General features: G+C 40.0%; 1 protein-coding gene across 3 annotated transcripts in view; it reads right to left on the bottom strand.

The window, feature by feature from the left end:
* The window catches only part of LOC125766954 (nephrin-like), a 264,053-nt gene that overhangs the window by 10,509 nt on the left and 234,375 nt on the right, over positions 1-19,169 (bottom strand). For all 3 annotated transcript variants that reach the window (XM_049433080.1, XM_049433078.1, XM_049433079.1), the window contains 7 exons: positions 18,110-18,246; positions 12,670-12,823; positions 12,359-12,496; positions 9,638-9,802; positions 9,330-9,473; positions 8,822-8,956; positions 207-287 (listed from right to left, as the gene is read on the bottom strand). In XM_049433080.1, coding sequence (XP_049289037.1) covers positions 207-287; positions 8,822-8,956; positions 9,330-9,473; positions 9,638-9,802; positions 12,359-12,496; positions 12,670-12,823; positions 18,110-18,246 — 954 coding nt within the window. The remainder of the gene's footprint in view (positions 1-206; positions 288-8,821; positions 8,957-9,329; positions 9,474-9,637; positions 9,803-12,358; positions 12,497-12,669; positions 12,824-18,109; positions 18,247-19,169) is intronic.

The following is a 19,169-nucleotide window of genomic DNA, read 5'->3' as shown; positions in this document are numbered from 1 at the left end:
CGCTTTTGATTGCGTTCGATTGTACTGGGGCGGAATCGGTGCACACCAGATGGTATATGACGGCAAAACACCGGTACAGACGGGTTCGTTGGGGTCGATTCCGGTACCCCCTAGATCCGGTATTTTATCTATCTTCCTACCAGCCTTTCGAAGGTCTCTCGGATTGTGGCCTGTCTGTGTCATCGCGATACATCGTATTTACTTACCGTCAACGGTGCAGTTTAGGATTGCATCCTCGCCCGGGTTTACGATAACGGGTTTTGAAATGGATTTTATCGTCGCAGCATCTGGGGCGAAAGAAATAAAGAAGTGTATCATAAAGCATAGGTAAGGTTTTTGGGTATGTCTGCATGTGTACTGCTGATAAAGATGGTTTAAACCCGTTCAGTAGAACGCTGGTGGTAAAACATTTATGGAAATGTTTTTTTTTTATTTAATCAAACTTGAATGGACTTTTTTGTGTATTATTTTGTTTTATCTTTTTTGGAGCACAGAAAATAATTTGTCAAAATGTAATGATTTGATTTTTAGTAAAGTGAAATATAGATTATTTTTGAGGTGTTGTAATGTGACTATTCTGGTGATCTAATAGATGACAATTGTACACATTCAGGCGTTGCGAGCTCATGATAAATAAAATCGAATGAATTACACCCAGGAAAGATATACATTCAGAAAAATATCATTTTTTCATTTATATAAAACGAGCTTTCTCCGTTTCGACTTTTATGACGAGCCTCCAGATCTATAGAAAAAAGGCATCCTCAAGTGTGATAACATACATATTTGGTGGCCCACAGCTATATTTCATAGTATTTCAGAGCAATAAAAATATCCAATAACTGAAATAAAATAAAATACAGATAACACTATTTAGCGGATCGCTGAGATCCTAATAAATCCGCGAATTGGAGTCGATTTTTTGAGGGAAAACAATTACAGAACTTATTTGAAAAAATATTATTGATGAAATAGAAGTCATTATAAATCAAATATCAGCTGATTTGCTTAAATTTTGTCCTTTAAAATCACTGAACTGTCAAATTTCAAAACCCACGTATACCAGGTACTGTGTATCTGGGTTCTACCTGTGTAGATTTGAGCCTAATTGCAATTTGCTAATACAGTTTTAATACCAAAGACTTACAGGTATGGACAATTTGTTGTTTAAGTATTTTTTTAAATTTAATCTCTATTTTAATAGTACTACTCTTCGCAAACACGGGAAGCAAAATGAGCTAAATATTATAAAAGAGTTTATCTTCTTTTATAAGCTGTTTAACATAAATTTGATTTGTTTTTATTTTAATGATATTAAACTTTAATCTGTAATCCTAAAACAGCAACAAAAAAAGAAACTTTAATTTTGTTATCTTTTATACTGAACCTTTATCTTTATTGTTTTATTTTGCACTATCAAATACTTGTTTCTACAACTTTTTTTTGGCATATTGCTAGAAGAACTTTGTTGCAAATGTGCTTTATAAAACATGGTGAAAATTTACTTTACTGTTTTATAAACTTAAAAAATGCAAAAGTTTGAGGCTTTTCCCAGTATTTTCCAAGACAATGGTTCCCAAAACTCCAAGTTTATTTTCGTACTCAAAGACAAAAGCTTCCACAAAATGAAACTTAAATAGTTTCCGATTGTACCACGAACAGCGGGACTTTTAAATCGCATTAAAATTAATCAATCGTCCAGCATAAACTTTCTCGGCACACGGTACTCAAACATCAGCTCGGATGGAACAATAAATGGACGGGAGCATTTTCTTGCGATCGTTCTAAAACAATGAACTATTGGAAAGGGTTGCCCCGTTGCAATCGATCGAACAAACTTGGTCGTCGATGTTTAAAAGCAGTATTGATCGCAGGAAAAAACCATATGGGAGCGGGATAAAAAACGCAATTGCACTCACATCCGATGCGAAGTATTTTACTTTAAAACAAGCAACATCTCAACATCATCCACCAGCACGAACTGGTCCATCGGTTGATTGCTTCGGCTGGATAGTATACGCAAACTTTTGGCACGTTCGTTGCATGTTTATTTTTTGTTTGGTTCACCCTTAAACAAGCGATACTGGGACGGTTGGTTTGCTTTTCTGCTGCACCCCAAAAACTCTGCTGTATTTGGTCGCCGTAGAATTAACTTCACTCGCTGTCACGACTTCTTCCGTGCGGAGCCCCAGACGAGTACAGAACTTTTCCGTGCACTGTGCCTTGTTTCTTGCCGATGATGATCGGTTCGCGGATTGCAATGGTCTCAAACTTGGAACGACTTCTTCAGACTACGATCGAAGTGAGACACTAAATAGCACACATCCGGATAATTGAAATACGTTTCGAGTTTTGACCTACACCTCCGGCCATTGAAACCATCCCCGGAAACAGGGAGCCAATTCGCTGCTAGTTAACTTTATCCCTGTTTTTTTTGTTATTTTGTCGAAGCATTGGGGAAACCTTTCCCGTACGGCATCAATAAAATCTTATTTTATTGAAAGGTCGTACATGACCTGGGCATGATAATGGGTAAAGGTCGGCTAGTCGTACAAAACTCATCCTTACTGGGGGTTGTTCGGTGTTTAATAGCAGGAATCCTACCCGTTGTTTGATGGAAAGCTGCTGACCGTCGATTTGACGATTGCTGCAGTCAAAGCTTCCCTATCCAAAAAAAAGGGGGAACTCTTCTCCGAAATCGCAGCAGCACGAGCCAGCTACATATAGTCCCTTGATATTGCTGTACAAGGTCACTCGTGGATGGAATTTCTGGCACTAAGGAGGCAGCTGGGGTTCGCATTACTTTCATTGTTTACGAGGAAAACCCTTCGGGAAGGGTAGGTTACGCAGGTTCGGTGGGTTGAGTGATCCGAAATTCCAATTTCAGGACGATTTTGTCCTGTGTTTTGTCTCCATCCGCTCCCATCTACCGTTCACCGTTTCTCCTTTCACCGCAAACAAGGTGACCGTGCATGTAAGTGAGTTGTGCAAGAAGGTGATATGGTTTTATTGTTGGGGTTTTGTGAGCATCGGGCACTAGTGGATGCTGGACCGCCTGTCGTGCAGCAATCGGGTCGGAACCTCCCGCTGTCTAAGTTATGCCGTCTGCGGCGAAAGGTTGCCCACACCGTGTGTGGCCAGTGGACGAAACACCTTACCGCTCACGTATATAGGATGGGACCTGCTGCGTACGAAAAGACAGCCTGAACCATCGGATGAAGATACTAACCGCCTTACACTATCACCATCATTCCATCCCTACCAGCTACTGTACTGTATACATATGTGTTAGGGAGGTTGGTTTATTGATTTTCTTTCCGGGAAAATTCACCTCTCCCCCAACCCCTGTCCACCCGTTTCACACCCCCAAAGTAGTGGGTCTTCTTCTTCGCCTGCAGCTCACAATTGGAAGTAATTCCATCGCAGTGCCACACCAGTTTCGGACCGGGTGGTAATCATCATGTCATTGTCAATGTACGATAGCGCCCACGAGGATTGGTACCGGCGACAAATTGTGTAAGCTTTTGTCAGTATCCCAGGCGAGCGTTTTGGGTTTGTGCGGATTTTTCCGGTACGGTTTGCTTCTGCTGTCATTTGCTGCAACTATTGCGTGCGTGTAGGTGAATTTGTTCTTGTCATATTCGTTTGAGTTTCATCGTGACTGCTGCTGGACGGTTCGGTAGTATCCAATGTGGCTGTAATGTGTTTTTGTTGTTGTACCGAATTTTCCACGCAACATCGATAAAGTTTTTTGTCGAACGAGGGTGTACGTGTGGTTGGTGAGGAGGATTTTGAATTTTGATATGTCAATTTGTTGAGCAACGGATATGTTCGAGTAAATTGTTATTGACAATCGATGAGATGCATGATGTGCTGAAGCGTTTAAACAATTTGTATGTAAAGCGCTAGAGATTTAGACTTGTGGTGGTGATAAAAAATATATCGCTGATTGGTGTTAAAAGGTTCAGATGAAGATATTTAGTTTAACGTTACGATTAAACGAAGGAAAGCGAATTGAAAAACAATATTAGTTGATGTATCATACATAAAATAAATAAAATGTAGTATTTATCAACTCTCAGCGATACCAGCGGGCTTGATTGTGACTAGTTATTTTAAAGCCTGAAAGTATGCAATCTTTTGTATCGTTGATAAGAACATTTTGTTATAATAGATACGTACAGTTTTTTTATTGAATTATTTACATTAGAGTACGTTTTCTTCTACTCTTAATCACACGTTTGTTTATGATATTGAAAGAATAAAAAAATATTTCATTTAAATAATATTACATTTTTCAGGTCTTGTGACAAGCTGTTCAGTCTAATAGATCGAACATCTTGCATTGAATTTTGAATGGACTGGGGATTGGGGACTTTCCTAGAAGTGACTGTATGACTACATGATAAAGATTAGTTAAAAAAGATCTTACGAGTATGAGGTTGAGGATCGTTAAGTTAAATCGTGCAAGATATTGCATACCTTCAGGGGTAAGTTTCGCCACCGAAGGAAGTGTTGGTTATTTTTCTGACTATTCTAAGATAGCCATCCTATTAACTGTTTTCAAATACCTAATATCAACACATGCAGAAGAGATCTCTTCTGAATCTATCCTTTCTTAAATTTCCTCCTACCACTTTGCTAAATAATCCCTGATTGAATCCTCAATTTAAGCGTTTAAATAAAACCAAATGGTAAACTAAAATTGTACATAAAAAAGGTTTTACAGCTACGCAATTTTCCACTGTCATTGCTAACGGTCACAAAAAAAACCTTACACCGTAATTCGTGCACGAATTGCCCTTTATTTGCGCTATCACTCTCTTATCGAGGTGTCCCGTGGTGTTTTTTTCTTCTTCTCTTGCTTCTTGTTGAACGTTTGCTCCATTCCGTATCAACCCTGCTTGTTACGATCGCAATTACTCACGCACGTCTGCAATGCTTTTTTGCGAGCGATTTTTTTTTGTACTGTACATTTCCATCCTTTTTATCATCACAGGGATGCCGTTAGGGAATTTCTTTACAGTGAAGAATTGATCACCGGGTGGTAGAGGAAAAAAAATCGAACCACATTACAATGGAAGTGAATAACTTCTGCCATCGCGCAGGGGGAAAAAAAGGTAACAAAATCGTAGGGAAAATTGGGTCTTGGTTTTCGGTGATTGATTTTCGCACTGAGCAGAGTGGTTAATTCGCATGTCCGTGTCATTCAACCGTTTCATTGGGTCCTCTTGTTGGGAAAGGATTGACAATTTGATTGTTCACAAAGGTACAGCTTATAGCAAAAAAAAAAGAAGCAACGCATCCACATCGGGGTCGATGGTTGTGGGTTAATTTGACTAATTCCGGATACATTTCAGTACTTCGTACGCTCTATTAGCTGTGGTAGGAGAGGGGCGTATGTGTGTCTGGTACTTGGACGCTGTTAAAAAATGGAAAGCAAAGTGTCCACCCCCGTTCTTGTCTATTGATACCATAAACAATGTCGATAATGAAGATGATGATGATGATCATGGGTGAACACTATGATTGATAGGGAAGCAATGAATCAGATTATGCTAGCCGTTGGATGTGCGCTCCGTTGTCGTCCGGGTACTAGAGACAAGAGAGAAACAACCACTCTTCCTACCAGTTTTGAATGGTTGATGGTATGATTTGAGGTGACCACAAAGTGCTTACTCCCTCATACGTGATGAGGAAAGATTGGAACGATGGGGTTTAGGGTGGATTCTTCAAAACGGTGCCCTTTTATTTGGGTGACCTTTTATTTACGTTTATTGAACGTTGGCAAAACTGTGAGAGACAGAAAGAGAGAGAGAGGGAGGAAGGGATGAACGCTTTTAATCCATTATTTACGGACCATTTGCGCCGATTCCGACGGGTCATTACCGTTAACATAAACGTCAAGTTGACAACAGTTGACGATGGCGTCACCGTCCTTGGATGTGTTCGACATCAGGCGGCCTTTCAGTTGGTTGGCCCGGTTGGTGTTGTTGGTTGGGTCGAATCATCAAAGGCCGATCGGTTGGGTTTTGGTTCGGTCCCCCATTATGGGTTGGTTAGGATATGCCAGTGCCAGTGGTCAGACTGGTCATAAAAAAGCACGGAAACCCCGATCGTGTACGTTTTGTGTGAACACGGTACACAGTGCGTCTGGGGCTATTCATCCAAAAAGTGCCGGATCTCTAAACCAAGCCGACGGTAGAACCGGATGGGATCGACACACTAGTTTGGTCATCAAAAGTTTTCTCTTTTCGATGAAGCTAGAGAATGGGCATCCCCGAAACCGTCAGGGCAAAATGGATAAATTTAGCCATCCTTCCTTTTACCGTATGTCGCTCCCTCTCAGTGTTTTTGGGCTAATGTCATTTTCCTTCAATTTATTCACTGTGATGTGCATGTGAACGAACTGGCGTGGAAAAGCGGTTTTTTTGGGAGATGCTCCCCCTTTGCTTCGTGTGGAAATGTCTTCATTCGCTATTCCAAAATCACTTCCGAAAGTGTGTTGTTCTCGGTGTACGCAAGAAACGTACGTAACGCACGCACCCTCAGTGTGTAAGTGAGTGAGAAACACCAATGTCTCCTGTGTATGGAGGAACCGACCGTACCGATAGTAGCACCTTCCGGTGATTGATGACCGGATATAAAACACTAATTTTATCAAATAAATCACACATTATATCTTCCATCGGGCTTGTTCGGTTTGGGCGCTGAGGCGTACCACATAAGCAGGCAACCATCGCCTTGACACGTCGTCTTGCATTGCTCCGTTTGGTCACGCGTTTGTTACAGGTTTTGTCGTTCGTGTTTTTTTTTCGTTTCTTCACGCTTATGATAGTGCCGCGGTACGTACCAGCAGCTGGCAAGTTTTCCCACGGTTCCCACAGTTTACACCATGTGCCAACTACTGCTTCTAGCGAAGCGGTGTTCAACCGGCGAGAACCAACGAACATTAGTTACATTGTGCGCCAAACTACACTTTGGGGTACTACTACCAGCAATGGTTACGATAGTATACGAACCCGTCCCAATGGTGGTGGCTTCCGATTTGGTGGCGTTGAAGTGTTTGCAAAATGTGGAACGGAATTCACCGAGCGTCCGTCCGTGGGTAGTAACGCATGGTAAAGGACGGCCGGCCTATCCGTGAATGAATGTGTTGTCGAGTGAATTTATGACTTATGCTCGCTGCCAAGTGCGTCACCGAACCGGAAACGATGTACGTGGTACGTGGTGAAACCGTTGAAAGTATGCCATTTTTTATCATACGCCATGATGAGCAATGCGTGCATAGGGCGAGTACTTGGAAGAATGGTTTCTTTGCGATCTTTTTTGTTGTTGCTTCGTTTTTTTCAAAACACTAGAGTATTGTAGCGTGAGTACGTGAAGTCACGAAGATGAATTGATTAGACTGGCTTATCAATTAGAGGCTACTGTAACGTTGGCTGATATCGTTTTGCAGCAGAGCAATTGTGATGATGTACTGTAGTACATTAATTTTTAAAAGTATAAGCTGTCTGCTGTTCTATGTTGTATGATAAATAATGTATTTTTTAATACAATACATGAATCAAAAAAGGTTGTTTAAATATTGGGTAGGGATTGCATGTTTAAAAATACCCCTAAATGTAGGCATTCTTACGTACAAAAGCGTTTTTTTTTGACTATCACTCGATAATTAGTATTAGTACAGGAGTGATACAATGTTTGAAGGGCAGTTGGCTTAGAGAAAGATGAGTGACGTCGAATTCCTCAATGTTTTTAAAAGGTAATTTTCCTTTCTTCCCTTAAAGTTCTGTTACAAGTGCAATGACAGAGGATTGTAGCTTTGTATTGAGAGTCAACCACATTGTTTGATTGGCCGAACTCAGTCGACAGAACCGCAAAACATGTTATACTCTAAGAAATTAGATAAAATACTTCTGTCGCTGACATTATGAGAGTAGCTCGCGTTTTTCGCTAGTTGAACAGTAGTTAGAACTCATCCCAAACTTTATTTCTATTCATATTTAAGCAAATTTACAGAACAGATTATTAATTCAATTTATACAGAATAATTAATTAAATTAATTACTTTAAATTCGCCCTAAAAGCAGAATGCATTACGAGCATAGACGGAAGTTGATTCTTGAGTTGAGTTTGAAACGAAATATTATTCGATATACAAATTCTTGATACGCAGATTTTTGGCGATCTTCGCAGTTCACTATAATAGTATATCTTTGGAACTACCTGTATGTATAAAATTAAAACCAAATATCTTCATTCAGACTTTAATGCCAGGATTAGCTGTGTCGACCTGCACGAGGAATCGTTATTTGTGCACACCACGTCTTTCCTGTTAATTTAAATTCAATCAAATAATATAAACGGTTATTCAAAATTGTTGTTAAATCGATTGTATAAAAAATATAGTCCATTTTATAGTTTAAATATAGACTATTTGCCGAAATGCAATAAAAACGAACTCCAAAAAAAAAACCATCACAATGTAAAACTTTCTGCATGGAAGACTGATGTAAATAAAGTGTCTTAAAAATCGATTAAAACAAAGACGAAAGTCCGTATGCGTCAAAGCATCGCAAAAGCTCATGTTCCGTAAAAAAAACTATAAATATCCCATCGCCGAGATATTTATTTTCTCCGTACCCGGTGAAAATAAAACAGTGCCAATAGTAACACACCAATTTGGCCCCTGGCCAAGGCTGGACCGGTACGAAATCACTGCACTGACCCGTATCGTTGCAATCCAGCCAAGGTGGGGCCGTTAACATTAAACGCAAACACTGTGTACGAGAATAGTTTATCTGGTCCGGTTACTTACACTTGACTTGCAGGGTAATATTAATCATCGCCGACCCTTGGGAGTTGATGGCTTCGCACGTGTACACACCGGCATCCGTGCGCTTCAGCTTGGTAATGTTAAGGATCGGTCCTTCCGAGACGATTCTCGGTGCACCTGTGGATGGTTTTTTATTATTTTTAGAGAGACGGGCCGGGGATGGTTGGTTTTTAAGGCAAGAAAGGTAAGAGGGTTTTTTTGTTCAGTTGGTTCCGTTTGGAACCGGGTTCCGTACCAATAGGAGTGAAGATAAAATAGAAGAAAAAAAAGAACAGATTTGGGATTAATCGGGCAGATTATCTTAATGGACCTGCGGTCACGTTTGGTGTACTGTGTGAGATTGAAGGGTCGAATAAATTCAAACTACTGGAATGAACTTCGGATAGCAAAACGGCCAGCTGCATGTGAATGACATCCGATGGCCATGGAATAATGTTGTGAGATTGAGGTTAACCGAGCAGTGGCAGGGAGAGGGAGGCAGAGAACCTACCGGATGATGCTATCCGTTGTCCGTCCTTGGTCCAGGTGTAGGCGATGGACGAGGGATTACCGGTCGCGACCAGGGCAACGGCCAACGGCTCTCCTTCGATCCCGCTGACAGTGGTTTCGTCTGGCGGTGAGAACTGGGGCTCATCTGCAAGTACAAGCAGCGCACAGAAAATGCGCACCGGTTACAACATCGCTCCCGGGCATCGGTTCATGTTGGCCGTGATCGAATGGATTCGGCAATTGGATTTCACAACCCGGAGCGTTTTTTCTTTGGCGCATATACGGAGTGGTACGTGGCCATATACTTACACAGCACCGCCAAATTGACAGCCACATTGATGCTACGCTGCAGCATCTCGTTCGTACTCTGGCAGATGTATACGTGGCCATCCATATCCTGCGTGATGTTTAGCTTCAGCTCGAGCGAAGACACGGTACCGCCCCACAGTCCAGCTTTGGAGGAGTTGTTCATACCTGCCATCCGCCGAACCATACGGAAACCATTGACGTTCGATTCCATTTCCCAGCCAGAAGGATGAATTTTCATACGGAGGAAAGAAGCAAAAACGTGGTTGGCATTAGGTTTTTGGGAGCTGATGGAGAGTTGGATCACAAAAAAAACGTCGACAACCAACTGCTGCTAGAACGAAAACTCTACAACATGAAAGCGATGATGGTGGTGGTGGTGGTGGTTGATGTACACGCCCTGGGGACGATGACTGGAAATGAGTTCCGTAAATTCTTGTCAAATTCCATTATCATCACCATATCAACGGTGTTTTGCGTTGCTGGTTTGCTAGCAGAAGATAGGTTGGTTTGCGGGTTTTTTGATAAGCTTTCGCGTAGGTGTAGTATCTGTTGCTTTACAACAACGTGCTACTCTTAACATGCAAATCCCACCGAAAAACCCCGGATGTTGTTTGTAAGGTTTCTGGCAACTGGATGTAAATCTCCTGGTGGTGTTTTTCAACTGAGGCAAAGTATTAATTTTCCTGTCGCATGTGTTGTACCGTAACGGATGATTACTGTTCATTCACGTCAATCAGTAGATGTAATCCACGTACATTACACTGACGATTGTTTAAAAGGGTAGATTTTTATGATGCAATGATTAAGCAGTCATGTTTGTGTTGGAACCTTCTTCGAAACAATGTGTTTGATACATTTAATCGATTTAAGGAGAGTTTTGATTAATCTTAAATACAAAATTTCATTGAAATCACAGAAAAATGAAGATATTTTTACGTTTTCAGATAAAAGCCACACAGGTAGCTTTTCGCGATGGAGAATTTGTTGAACGTCGATCATTTCGAACGATAATTCGATAATCAATGGAAAATATAAAAATAAGAAAATTATTTAGCAGAGAGGTAATTAATTTTGGAATGGCTTAAAATAAATGGGAACGTGAAAAAATTTTTCCGGAATATCATAATAATTAGAATTATGTTTCTGTTTGAAATAATATTGAATGATTAAAATGTTATTTATAGGCCACAAATCGCGAAACCCCGATTTTGTAGGATTTGATGTTGGTCTTTGTGGGCGAATTTTGAAGCCTTATGTGTTAATATACAAGACGTCAGAAAGGATAGATGACTGGAAACAACCTGAATCATGGAAAAGAATAACTTGCATCATGATGATTTCGTTATCAAAATAAGGATATTTTGGCAGTTGCGCAAAGCTCGCTGAATAAAGTAAAAATAATCATGAACTAGCGTATTACAATGGTGATTTGCTACACCGACCTTTATATATATGTATATATACCGACCTATATATCTTTTTTTAAAGTGTTTATTAAAAACATTTAAAAAAATAATTTTGACAATGTATGGAAATCATGAAGGGATGACGTACTGGGATTACAAAGAACATTTAAGGATTGTTACATCAATCACAGCATTATTGTTTCCAACAATGTGGATGACGTAATTTGCAAACAAACGTAGGATGAGAGTCCTCTTACTAGACCTAATGTTATTTAAAACATGTAAAAGGAGGGAAAGGAACTACACGGAATTGTCCAGAATTGACTGTTATTTCTTGCAACAGTTTGCTCCAAGAAATAAGAATAATAATCTACCTGGGAGCAATCTGACCATGTCGAAGACGCTCGATCCATCCTCTGCATTAGCAGTCCGTGAGCGATTTTATTGTTGAGATACCAGGAGATACAGTGTGGTCTTTGGAAAGGCAAAAATGGTTGAAGGAAAATTTCTACGACTTTACCATTCCAAACGCTTGACCTTTAAACTTCTCCAAACTGTATTGGGCACAGTTGAAAAGGCCAAAAATCGCTCTTCCTTTTATACAAAACCCCAGCTAATGGGTGAAATTAAAACATTTTCGAGGCCCTTCCCAGAGGGACTGGTAGCATAAGATTTTTCAAGTTTCCAAACCAGGTTTGAAGATGTGATCGACGTTAATGGTGATGGTTTTGCGTGAATATCGTTTATTCTATTGTAATTTACTCTATGTTTTACTGGGTTTTGTCAATTCATCAAATTCGGTAGACTTAAAAAAGATTTTCTTTTCTCTTGCGAAGCTGTTAAGTTTATCTCGAACACTCTGCATTTTCATAGGAATTAATTTAAAATACAGTACACAAAGTTGTGTTTCTACAAAATGGAAGTTGGTTTAAAGTAGAATTTGAAATTAAAAAAATAAGTATATTTTTTTTTTTTTATTCATAAAGAACGGCCTGGCCGTATTGATAATAAGTATATTTTTATTGACAAAACAACAACTTTTCCGTTCGAAGCTTTCAACCAAAAAACCATTGAACACATTCATATCTGTTTTCATGCGCTGCAGCAGCGCGTCAATTCACACGGTATAGGTTTTTGTGAAATTTTACGCATATCCAATCCGGTGTATGCAAAACTGCCACATTATGATGCGGATCGCTGCGAGAAATGGATTTTGCTACTCGTGCGTCTTACCACCAGCACAAAAACCTGTTGTCCCGGATCACATGCTAGCCGGTTTGGAGTCGGTGTGTCTGGCGGGCGAAAAAGAGCTTACCTTCCAGTACGGTTCCCTCGTGCCGCCAAGCTAACTTTGCCGGTGGATTACTGGAGCTGGAGTCACATATTAGCGTCGCTTCGATACCGGGCCGCAGTTCCGTCGGTTCGATTCGTATCTTAGCCGTCTCCGGGGCGACTGAGTGAGGTATGAAACAAGAAAAGGAAAAAAAAACAGGTTAAAAAGATAAACAACGCAGCAAAGATACAAGAAGGAAATAACAGACTTGTAACCGTGTGAACGATTTCGCCCGAATGTTCTAACGTTTTTGAGCATTTGGTGGGAAATATTTTGCTCAACCCAGTACTTACAGTGCACGGTCAGAACTTTCGTCTCGAAGAGTGGAATCTCGGTGGCCGAATTGTGTGCTTCGCACCGATACTGAGCCTGATTGTCGGTTACGTTCGCTTTTATCGACAGTTCGGCAGAAACCGATTGGTCCGTCGTTTTGCTTACGGATTTGATCTGAAAGTAAAGTATAAAAAATTCCCAAGAGGGAGGAAGAGTAATAGAAGCGTGAGTACGATAGAAATACGTATTGAAAGAAAGAAAATCGATACGAGTGCTCCGTTTTGCCGTGGGGAAAGTTGCCTGAAGGTTCATAAAAATTCATGATGTTCACGAGTTGTGAGTTTACATATATCTTTGTACAGTGTGCAAAGTGCGTTGGGGGAATTTGTGGGAAAGGAATATCGATAAGAAAACTACATCCAGTGTATGTGTGTTGATGGTATCTAGGGGATCGGTATTTTTCCCTTTCTCTCTCTCCATATCTCTTCTTTAAAACAAACTAAGAAGAGTTGTGAACTCGCGGGAAAAGTCACATCGTACGTCCCGACTATCGTACCCGCCTGTAAGCTCAATGAATTTTGAATTAGTTATGAACATATGAAATGATATTAATAAAAGCTCGGTATATGAGATGCAGCGCCCGCAACGACACGAAGGTGACATGGTACAGTGTGGCAAAAGGACCGGTGGAAACACGGTCTTAGAGCGAACCGTGACATGATGAGACAATCGTGTCAGGAAGAGTAGCAAAAAGGGTGAACGATGAAATGAAAATTGCGCCAGCACCGTCCCTGCTGGTCGGGTGCGGTGTTGCACCAAGCTGTGATATGCGAGCAAACGTGAGCTTAAGTTAACCGATGGCAGAAGAGTATCATCAACGAACGTAGCTGACAGGCAGTCTGGTGTCAGCTTACATGGGTATTATCGTCACATCCACATATGTGCTGGTGAGTGAAGTGAATGAAAACACCGCGTGGAAAGGAACAAGTAGGATCGTTGATATGATCTATAAGTTTTCTCGTACTTAGCGAGGAGAATATTGTTTGCCTTCTTGTGTCTGATGTGCAAAGTTCACCGAAGGTGGTTGATACATTTTTAAAAAGGTTCAATACGATTCGTTTCACCGTAAGCGAATGCGAGGTGAAACTGTCGATGCGCTGGCTGAAGAGTTATTTAATCAATTTAAAAAGTATGTACTATGGTACTTTTGCATATATTGCTTTAGTGCGGAAGTGTAGAATATTTAAAGGTGGACACACATGTTCACATGATGCATGAAAGTTTTAATTAACAATTTCTTGAGAAATTCAGAAATATGCATCTAAATTGTTGCTTAAGTGTATTGCTTCAGCTGACGTTGTTACGATGAGTAGCCTCCAGGGTTTACAACCCCTGAAAGTATGCAATTCAATAGCTCAAAGATCCTTCTTCCTGCTCATGTAGTATTTAATGATAGAGAGTCAGGAAACTTTTTAGCATCGAGTTGTTGAATGATCTGGAAAGCTTTTAAGCTCAGATGGTTGACTGCAGATAAAAAATTGCATACATGCAGGCGCTTATACAAAAGACAATATTTTACATTGACCAATGTACTGAGGCATATTTGTGGGCAAAAATGTTAAAAGTATAAATTTCACTCAATATAATTAAAAAAATGAACACTCAAGATAGTATAAAAAACGATAGTTGACGTACTTTAAACCCTTTACAGTTAATGGTATTGTGCTCTCTAGTTCTTTTGAGCTCAAAGTCTTGAATAAAGCATTGGCTGTATATAATTTCATGTTAGGACGGCAAAGTACACCCAGCATAAGGTTCTTTTTCACCGTTCCGAGAAGGAATTCTTTTTGAACCATTCCTAGTTTAGTTTAAGTCTACAACAGTCTTAGCAATACGTCCTCATTATAGTAATAGCTACTATCGATACGAGAGACAAGTTTCATTAAGGTTAAAACTTGATTTAAATTTGGGTTTTAAATTTTATACCTATTTTTAGTTGGTTTTCAACGAAAAGTATTCATAGAAAATACTGATATGTCTCTGAAATTATAATTTTTAAGCTAACAATAAAAAATCATTTTTTTAATATTTTATTTAATTTTTAAGAAGACAAGGACGATAGAAATAAAAAAAAATGGTAAATTTTTTACAGTTTTTGTTTCGCTTTCTCTTATCCGATGAAATGTGATGCGCATTAAAGTTCAGCAATAGAAACTTCTAATTTATAAAAGTAACCAATACACGGGTGTCCAACCGTACAAAGCCGCTTTTGCACCGAAATCTGTTTCACATCATAATGTACACTTTGATGAACAATAAAATGTTAAAAGAAGGAACCAAAAAAAAAATAATAATAAAACACACACACACACCCTGACAAGTATGGAAGCAACGATGTGCTTAACCATTTCATTGTTCATCAGTGCTTTTGTGTATCCCTTGCCGTTTGCTATACGCGAGAGGATAAATCCTTAACGCCCGACCCGAATTGGGGGGATGGGTCGCCTTTTCGCCATTTTACGCCTTCATATCCGCCTATAAAAGGGACACATTTTATTTTATTGGCATCGGGGGGTGTTTTTTTGGGTGGTAAAAGAGGGAGAGCGGGATCGTGGTACTTGCGCGACCATAGGCCATAGAAGTCAAGAAGTCACCCAAGTGGACGGACAAAGTTTGCAGTTAGCAAATTTAATACCATTCAATCACAGGCGCGCCTGGCTTACATCGGTTAGGGTGCTAAGGAATGGGGAAGCTGCGTGAAGGCAGCTTTTTTTCTCTCTTTTCGTTGACCAAAAAAAGATAAGAAGAGTATTGGAAGCTTGGACGACTGGAAGGTTTTCAGCCAGTGTGCTCGAAAATCCACTCGTGCGAAGGATACGATCGGTTATGGGAGTATGTATCGATTATGAAGCAGGCCAGATGGGAGACACAAAACAGAACGGGGCGAGAAAAAAAAATCTGGAAAGAGTAAGTCGAGCGGATGAAAAGGATATCAAATTTTCGCTTTATCAATCACGGACAGAGAGACGCCTCATGTGTGTGTCTGTGGATGGTGTGCTGTTCTTCGAGCTCGAAATCTTCTCGAATGCTTCGTCACGCTACCAAAAACGTCATAAAACCAGCTTTTCCGGAATTGAACTGCCTGCTTATGGTTGAAGGCAGACTAGTAAAGCACAAGTAGAGATCCCAACATCAACAACAACAAAAAAAGCTCCACGAACAAAACATACTCCCCTAAGCTTTTTTGAGGGAGGAGATAAAAAAAACCTCAACCCACCCTAATGTCGATGGTAAGACTCGTGATACGAAGTACCATCTGAACACCCAATGGGTAAAGCTGAAGATGGAAAACAAGCCAAAGCCAACAAACGGAAGGCTCAACAAAACAATCCCCATTTCGATGCTGACCGTGCCGCCATCGTCGGTGACGTCCATCCAGTGGACGACACGGTGCGCCGTTGTTACGATGGCCTTTAAAGCCCATCAACACGCCCTCCGTGCATTGAAAGGCAATAATAACGAGATATTGTTTATTTTATTGTTATAAATATTTATGGATCAAATGATATAAATTAAAATTTAATGTCTCACGTCCCATGCCTTCTGCTGCTTAGGGGCTGAAAGCCTTCCCTTTGCCGGTAGGTATGGTTCCAATTTCGAAAATCCTCAACCGTGTGAAGAACGTCTGGGAGGTTTGAAGAGCTTAGTCTTATCTTATTATCGACGGTTTTCATGACGCTTTTTGGGGCAATATATATTTTTCCTCGGTCCTTCTCGTTCTGCTTCCCCCCAAAAAATCTTCAGCCGGTGGATGTCGCTTTTTTTTTGTTTGTTACTTGATAGTGGTCTTTTGTTTGCAAACTCCAGGGTTTGGCGGGCGGTAAGGATCGTTCAAAAACGGAACATGAAATCCTTGCACACCCTGTCCAAAAGCGTAAAGTATTCATATCGCTATGGGCAGCTCTTTTCGTGCCTTTTCGCGGGTGGTTTTGTGCTGTGCTCGGTTGACTTCCTGCGTGGAACTCTTATCGCTTATCGATAGGCGATGCTCCCGTAACGTTCTTCTAAGCCATACTCTACCAGAGCTCTGCACTCGGAAACTCGGTGTGGAAAGAAAACCAAAATCCAATAAAATTTGTTCGCTCGTACTGACCATCCGTGTGTGGAGGTGGGAGCTTTTTTTCCTCCCTCTCTCTCGCTAACCGTACGACAAAAGTTGGCAGAGATGAAGCTTAGTTCAAGCACGAGCTAGAGAATTTTCCACCTCCGTTCACGGTACGGTACGTACGGTTCGATTGGCCATTCCTGTGGTTTGACGTTCCCGGGGCTTTTGACCACATGCTCGGCATTTTGTGTTCCGAGTAGCCATCAGCCACACCAGCATTTCATCCTTCCTTTTGCCGCAAACGCTCGTTCAGCATCGAAAAGGAATTCAATTTGAAGCGTTTATTATCGTGAATATTATTCTTGCGAGTGTGACTTTGATTGTTACCTAACGGAACAGAAAAAAACGGAGGGAAGGATGCAGTGGAACGACCAGTCAGCACCAGTCAGATTGCGAACGGTGACGCACGATAGAGGCGAAGAATGTTTTAGAAGATTTCTATAGCTTACCAACCGACCAATGTCGGTTGGGGTGAAGGGCAGGGTTGGATGGAAGGCAACAAAAAGAAAAAGTAGACATTGGTCTAGTCGTTCCGTGCAAACCAGAGCATTGATTTATGGGAAAATATTTTAATAAACTTCGGTTCTTTTATGTTTGCGCCGTAAGCATCGCCGGATGAGAGGGTTAGCTTTGCAGGTGGTGAATTTTCCTATTCCATTCTATATATGCCTTTTATCTATCGACAAAGCATTATTTTTTTACTGTGCTTTTAAACGTTTGCTGTATCTACGTTCAACATGTGGCGCTTTATATGTTCTATTCTTTTTTGTTCTGCAGTGGCTGTGTCTGTAGTAAAGTGGTATGGTGAATGCGAAGAGGGATTATTTGTTAAAATTGTTTGTAAGTATGGAAGAAAATGTGTAATTGCTTTGTTGTTCGATTGCAATAAGAAAAATTCCTTTTATAAAATATAAAATAATTAAAATCGTAAAAATGTACAGTTCGTAACAAAATTTTGCGACCACTTGTGGAAGATACAAACTTAAAAAGTTAGATTAAATAGTTCTTTAGCGTTGAAATACATAAAAAAAATTGTACTTAATTTTGTTTATTTTTTGGTTTTCAAAAATCATTAACCACTACGAGTTTCTAAAAGATTGTGAATTTATAATTTTAAAACTTTTTGTTTAAATACCTAGTGACTTTGATTAACTATTACATATGGGGTTTTAGATTTTCGAATTTTCCTTTGAGTTTTTTAATTATTTCATTTACGTTGACCAAAAAGAAGTTACTTTATAATTATGTAAACTACTGTATTTGAACTGCCAAACGCAACATTTATTCCCATTTACCTTCTTATCGTTCTTGTACCACACGAGTGTTGCTAAGGGATTGCCACCAGAAGAAATGCACATGAGCTTATGCTTTGTACCTTCGGCTAAAATGGATCCTTCGGTATAGCCAGAAATAATCGGTGGTCCAGGAGGAACTGTAAGAAGAAAACATATTCAATTAGATTATTTCGTGTTTATTTTTTAAACAAATTTATAAATATCTTAATTCGTACGAAATTTTGATTTGGTAGAACAATTATAGGATGAAGGAATGAGATGTATTGTAAATAATAAATAACAAGGCTTTATTTCCTTGTTCCTTTTGTCTAGAATCGACAAGGGATTGATTCAATTTTCATGAAAAACAAACCACATATGTGTCACCATGTTTTGTGCGGTTATTTATGATGCTGTAGTTCTAGAAAAGGAAATTGATCTTGTTTGGATGTAATAGAGTTGTTTGTCAAGAAGCCCGATTGGTAGCTGTATTGTCCAGAGGGTTCTATTTGTACTGCTGTTCTTTCATCCATTTTGCTTGTACAATTTTGCTGTTTACATGCACAAATATCAAGAACAAAAACCCTTTTACGTAAGACCATTTATTAGCTTGGTTGATTGCCCCTGGCATTATGCAAGCAAAGTTCCTGAGTGTACTAAAAAGAATATTCTTAATTTCCGCTGACAGCTTTTATCCTTTATTCTTTACCGAGCAGACGTGGTACTACTTTTTTCTGCTTTCTTACGGGATTAAATTTACCCATCGTTAGAAGTAGAAAGTGAAGAAAAGAAACTTCCACTTGTAGGCAAAAAAACGACGATCCGTTTGGGTTCGTTGTTTGCAAGCTTTTGTTGGATTAATTATTGCAATTCTACGCTGTTTGGTGCTTCACTTCGCACTGTTCTCTCTATTCTATGCGTGTTCGCTTTTGTACCGTCGGCGTTTTTAATGGTGGTACGATTAAATGATAACTAAAATTTTAATCAGCTTATCCTGGCCGGATGCGAAACGCTTTCGCGCACTATCAGAGGGAACACACACAAACACAAGACAGGAGCAGGGATTGAAGCGGGGTGAATT

This window comes from Anopheles funestus, chromosome 3RL, assembly GCF_943734845.2.
Source record: "Anopheles funestus chromosome 3RL, idAnoFuneDA-416_04, whole genome shotgun sequence".
In the NCBI taxonomy this organism is placed as follows: domain Eukaryota; kingdom Metazoa; phylum Arthropoda; class Insecta; order Diptera; family Culicidae; genus Anopheles; species Anopheles funestus.
The sequence above is the reverse complement of the archived record's forward strand: the minus strand, read 5'-3'. Positions and strand labels throughout refer to the sequence as shown.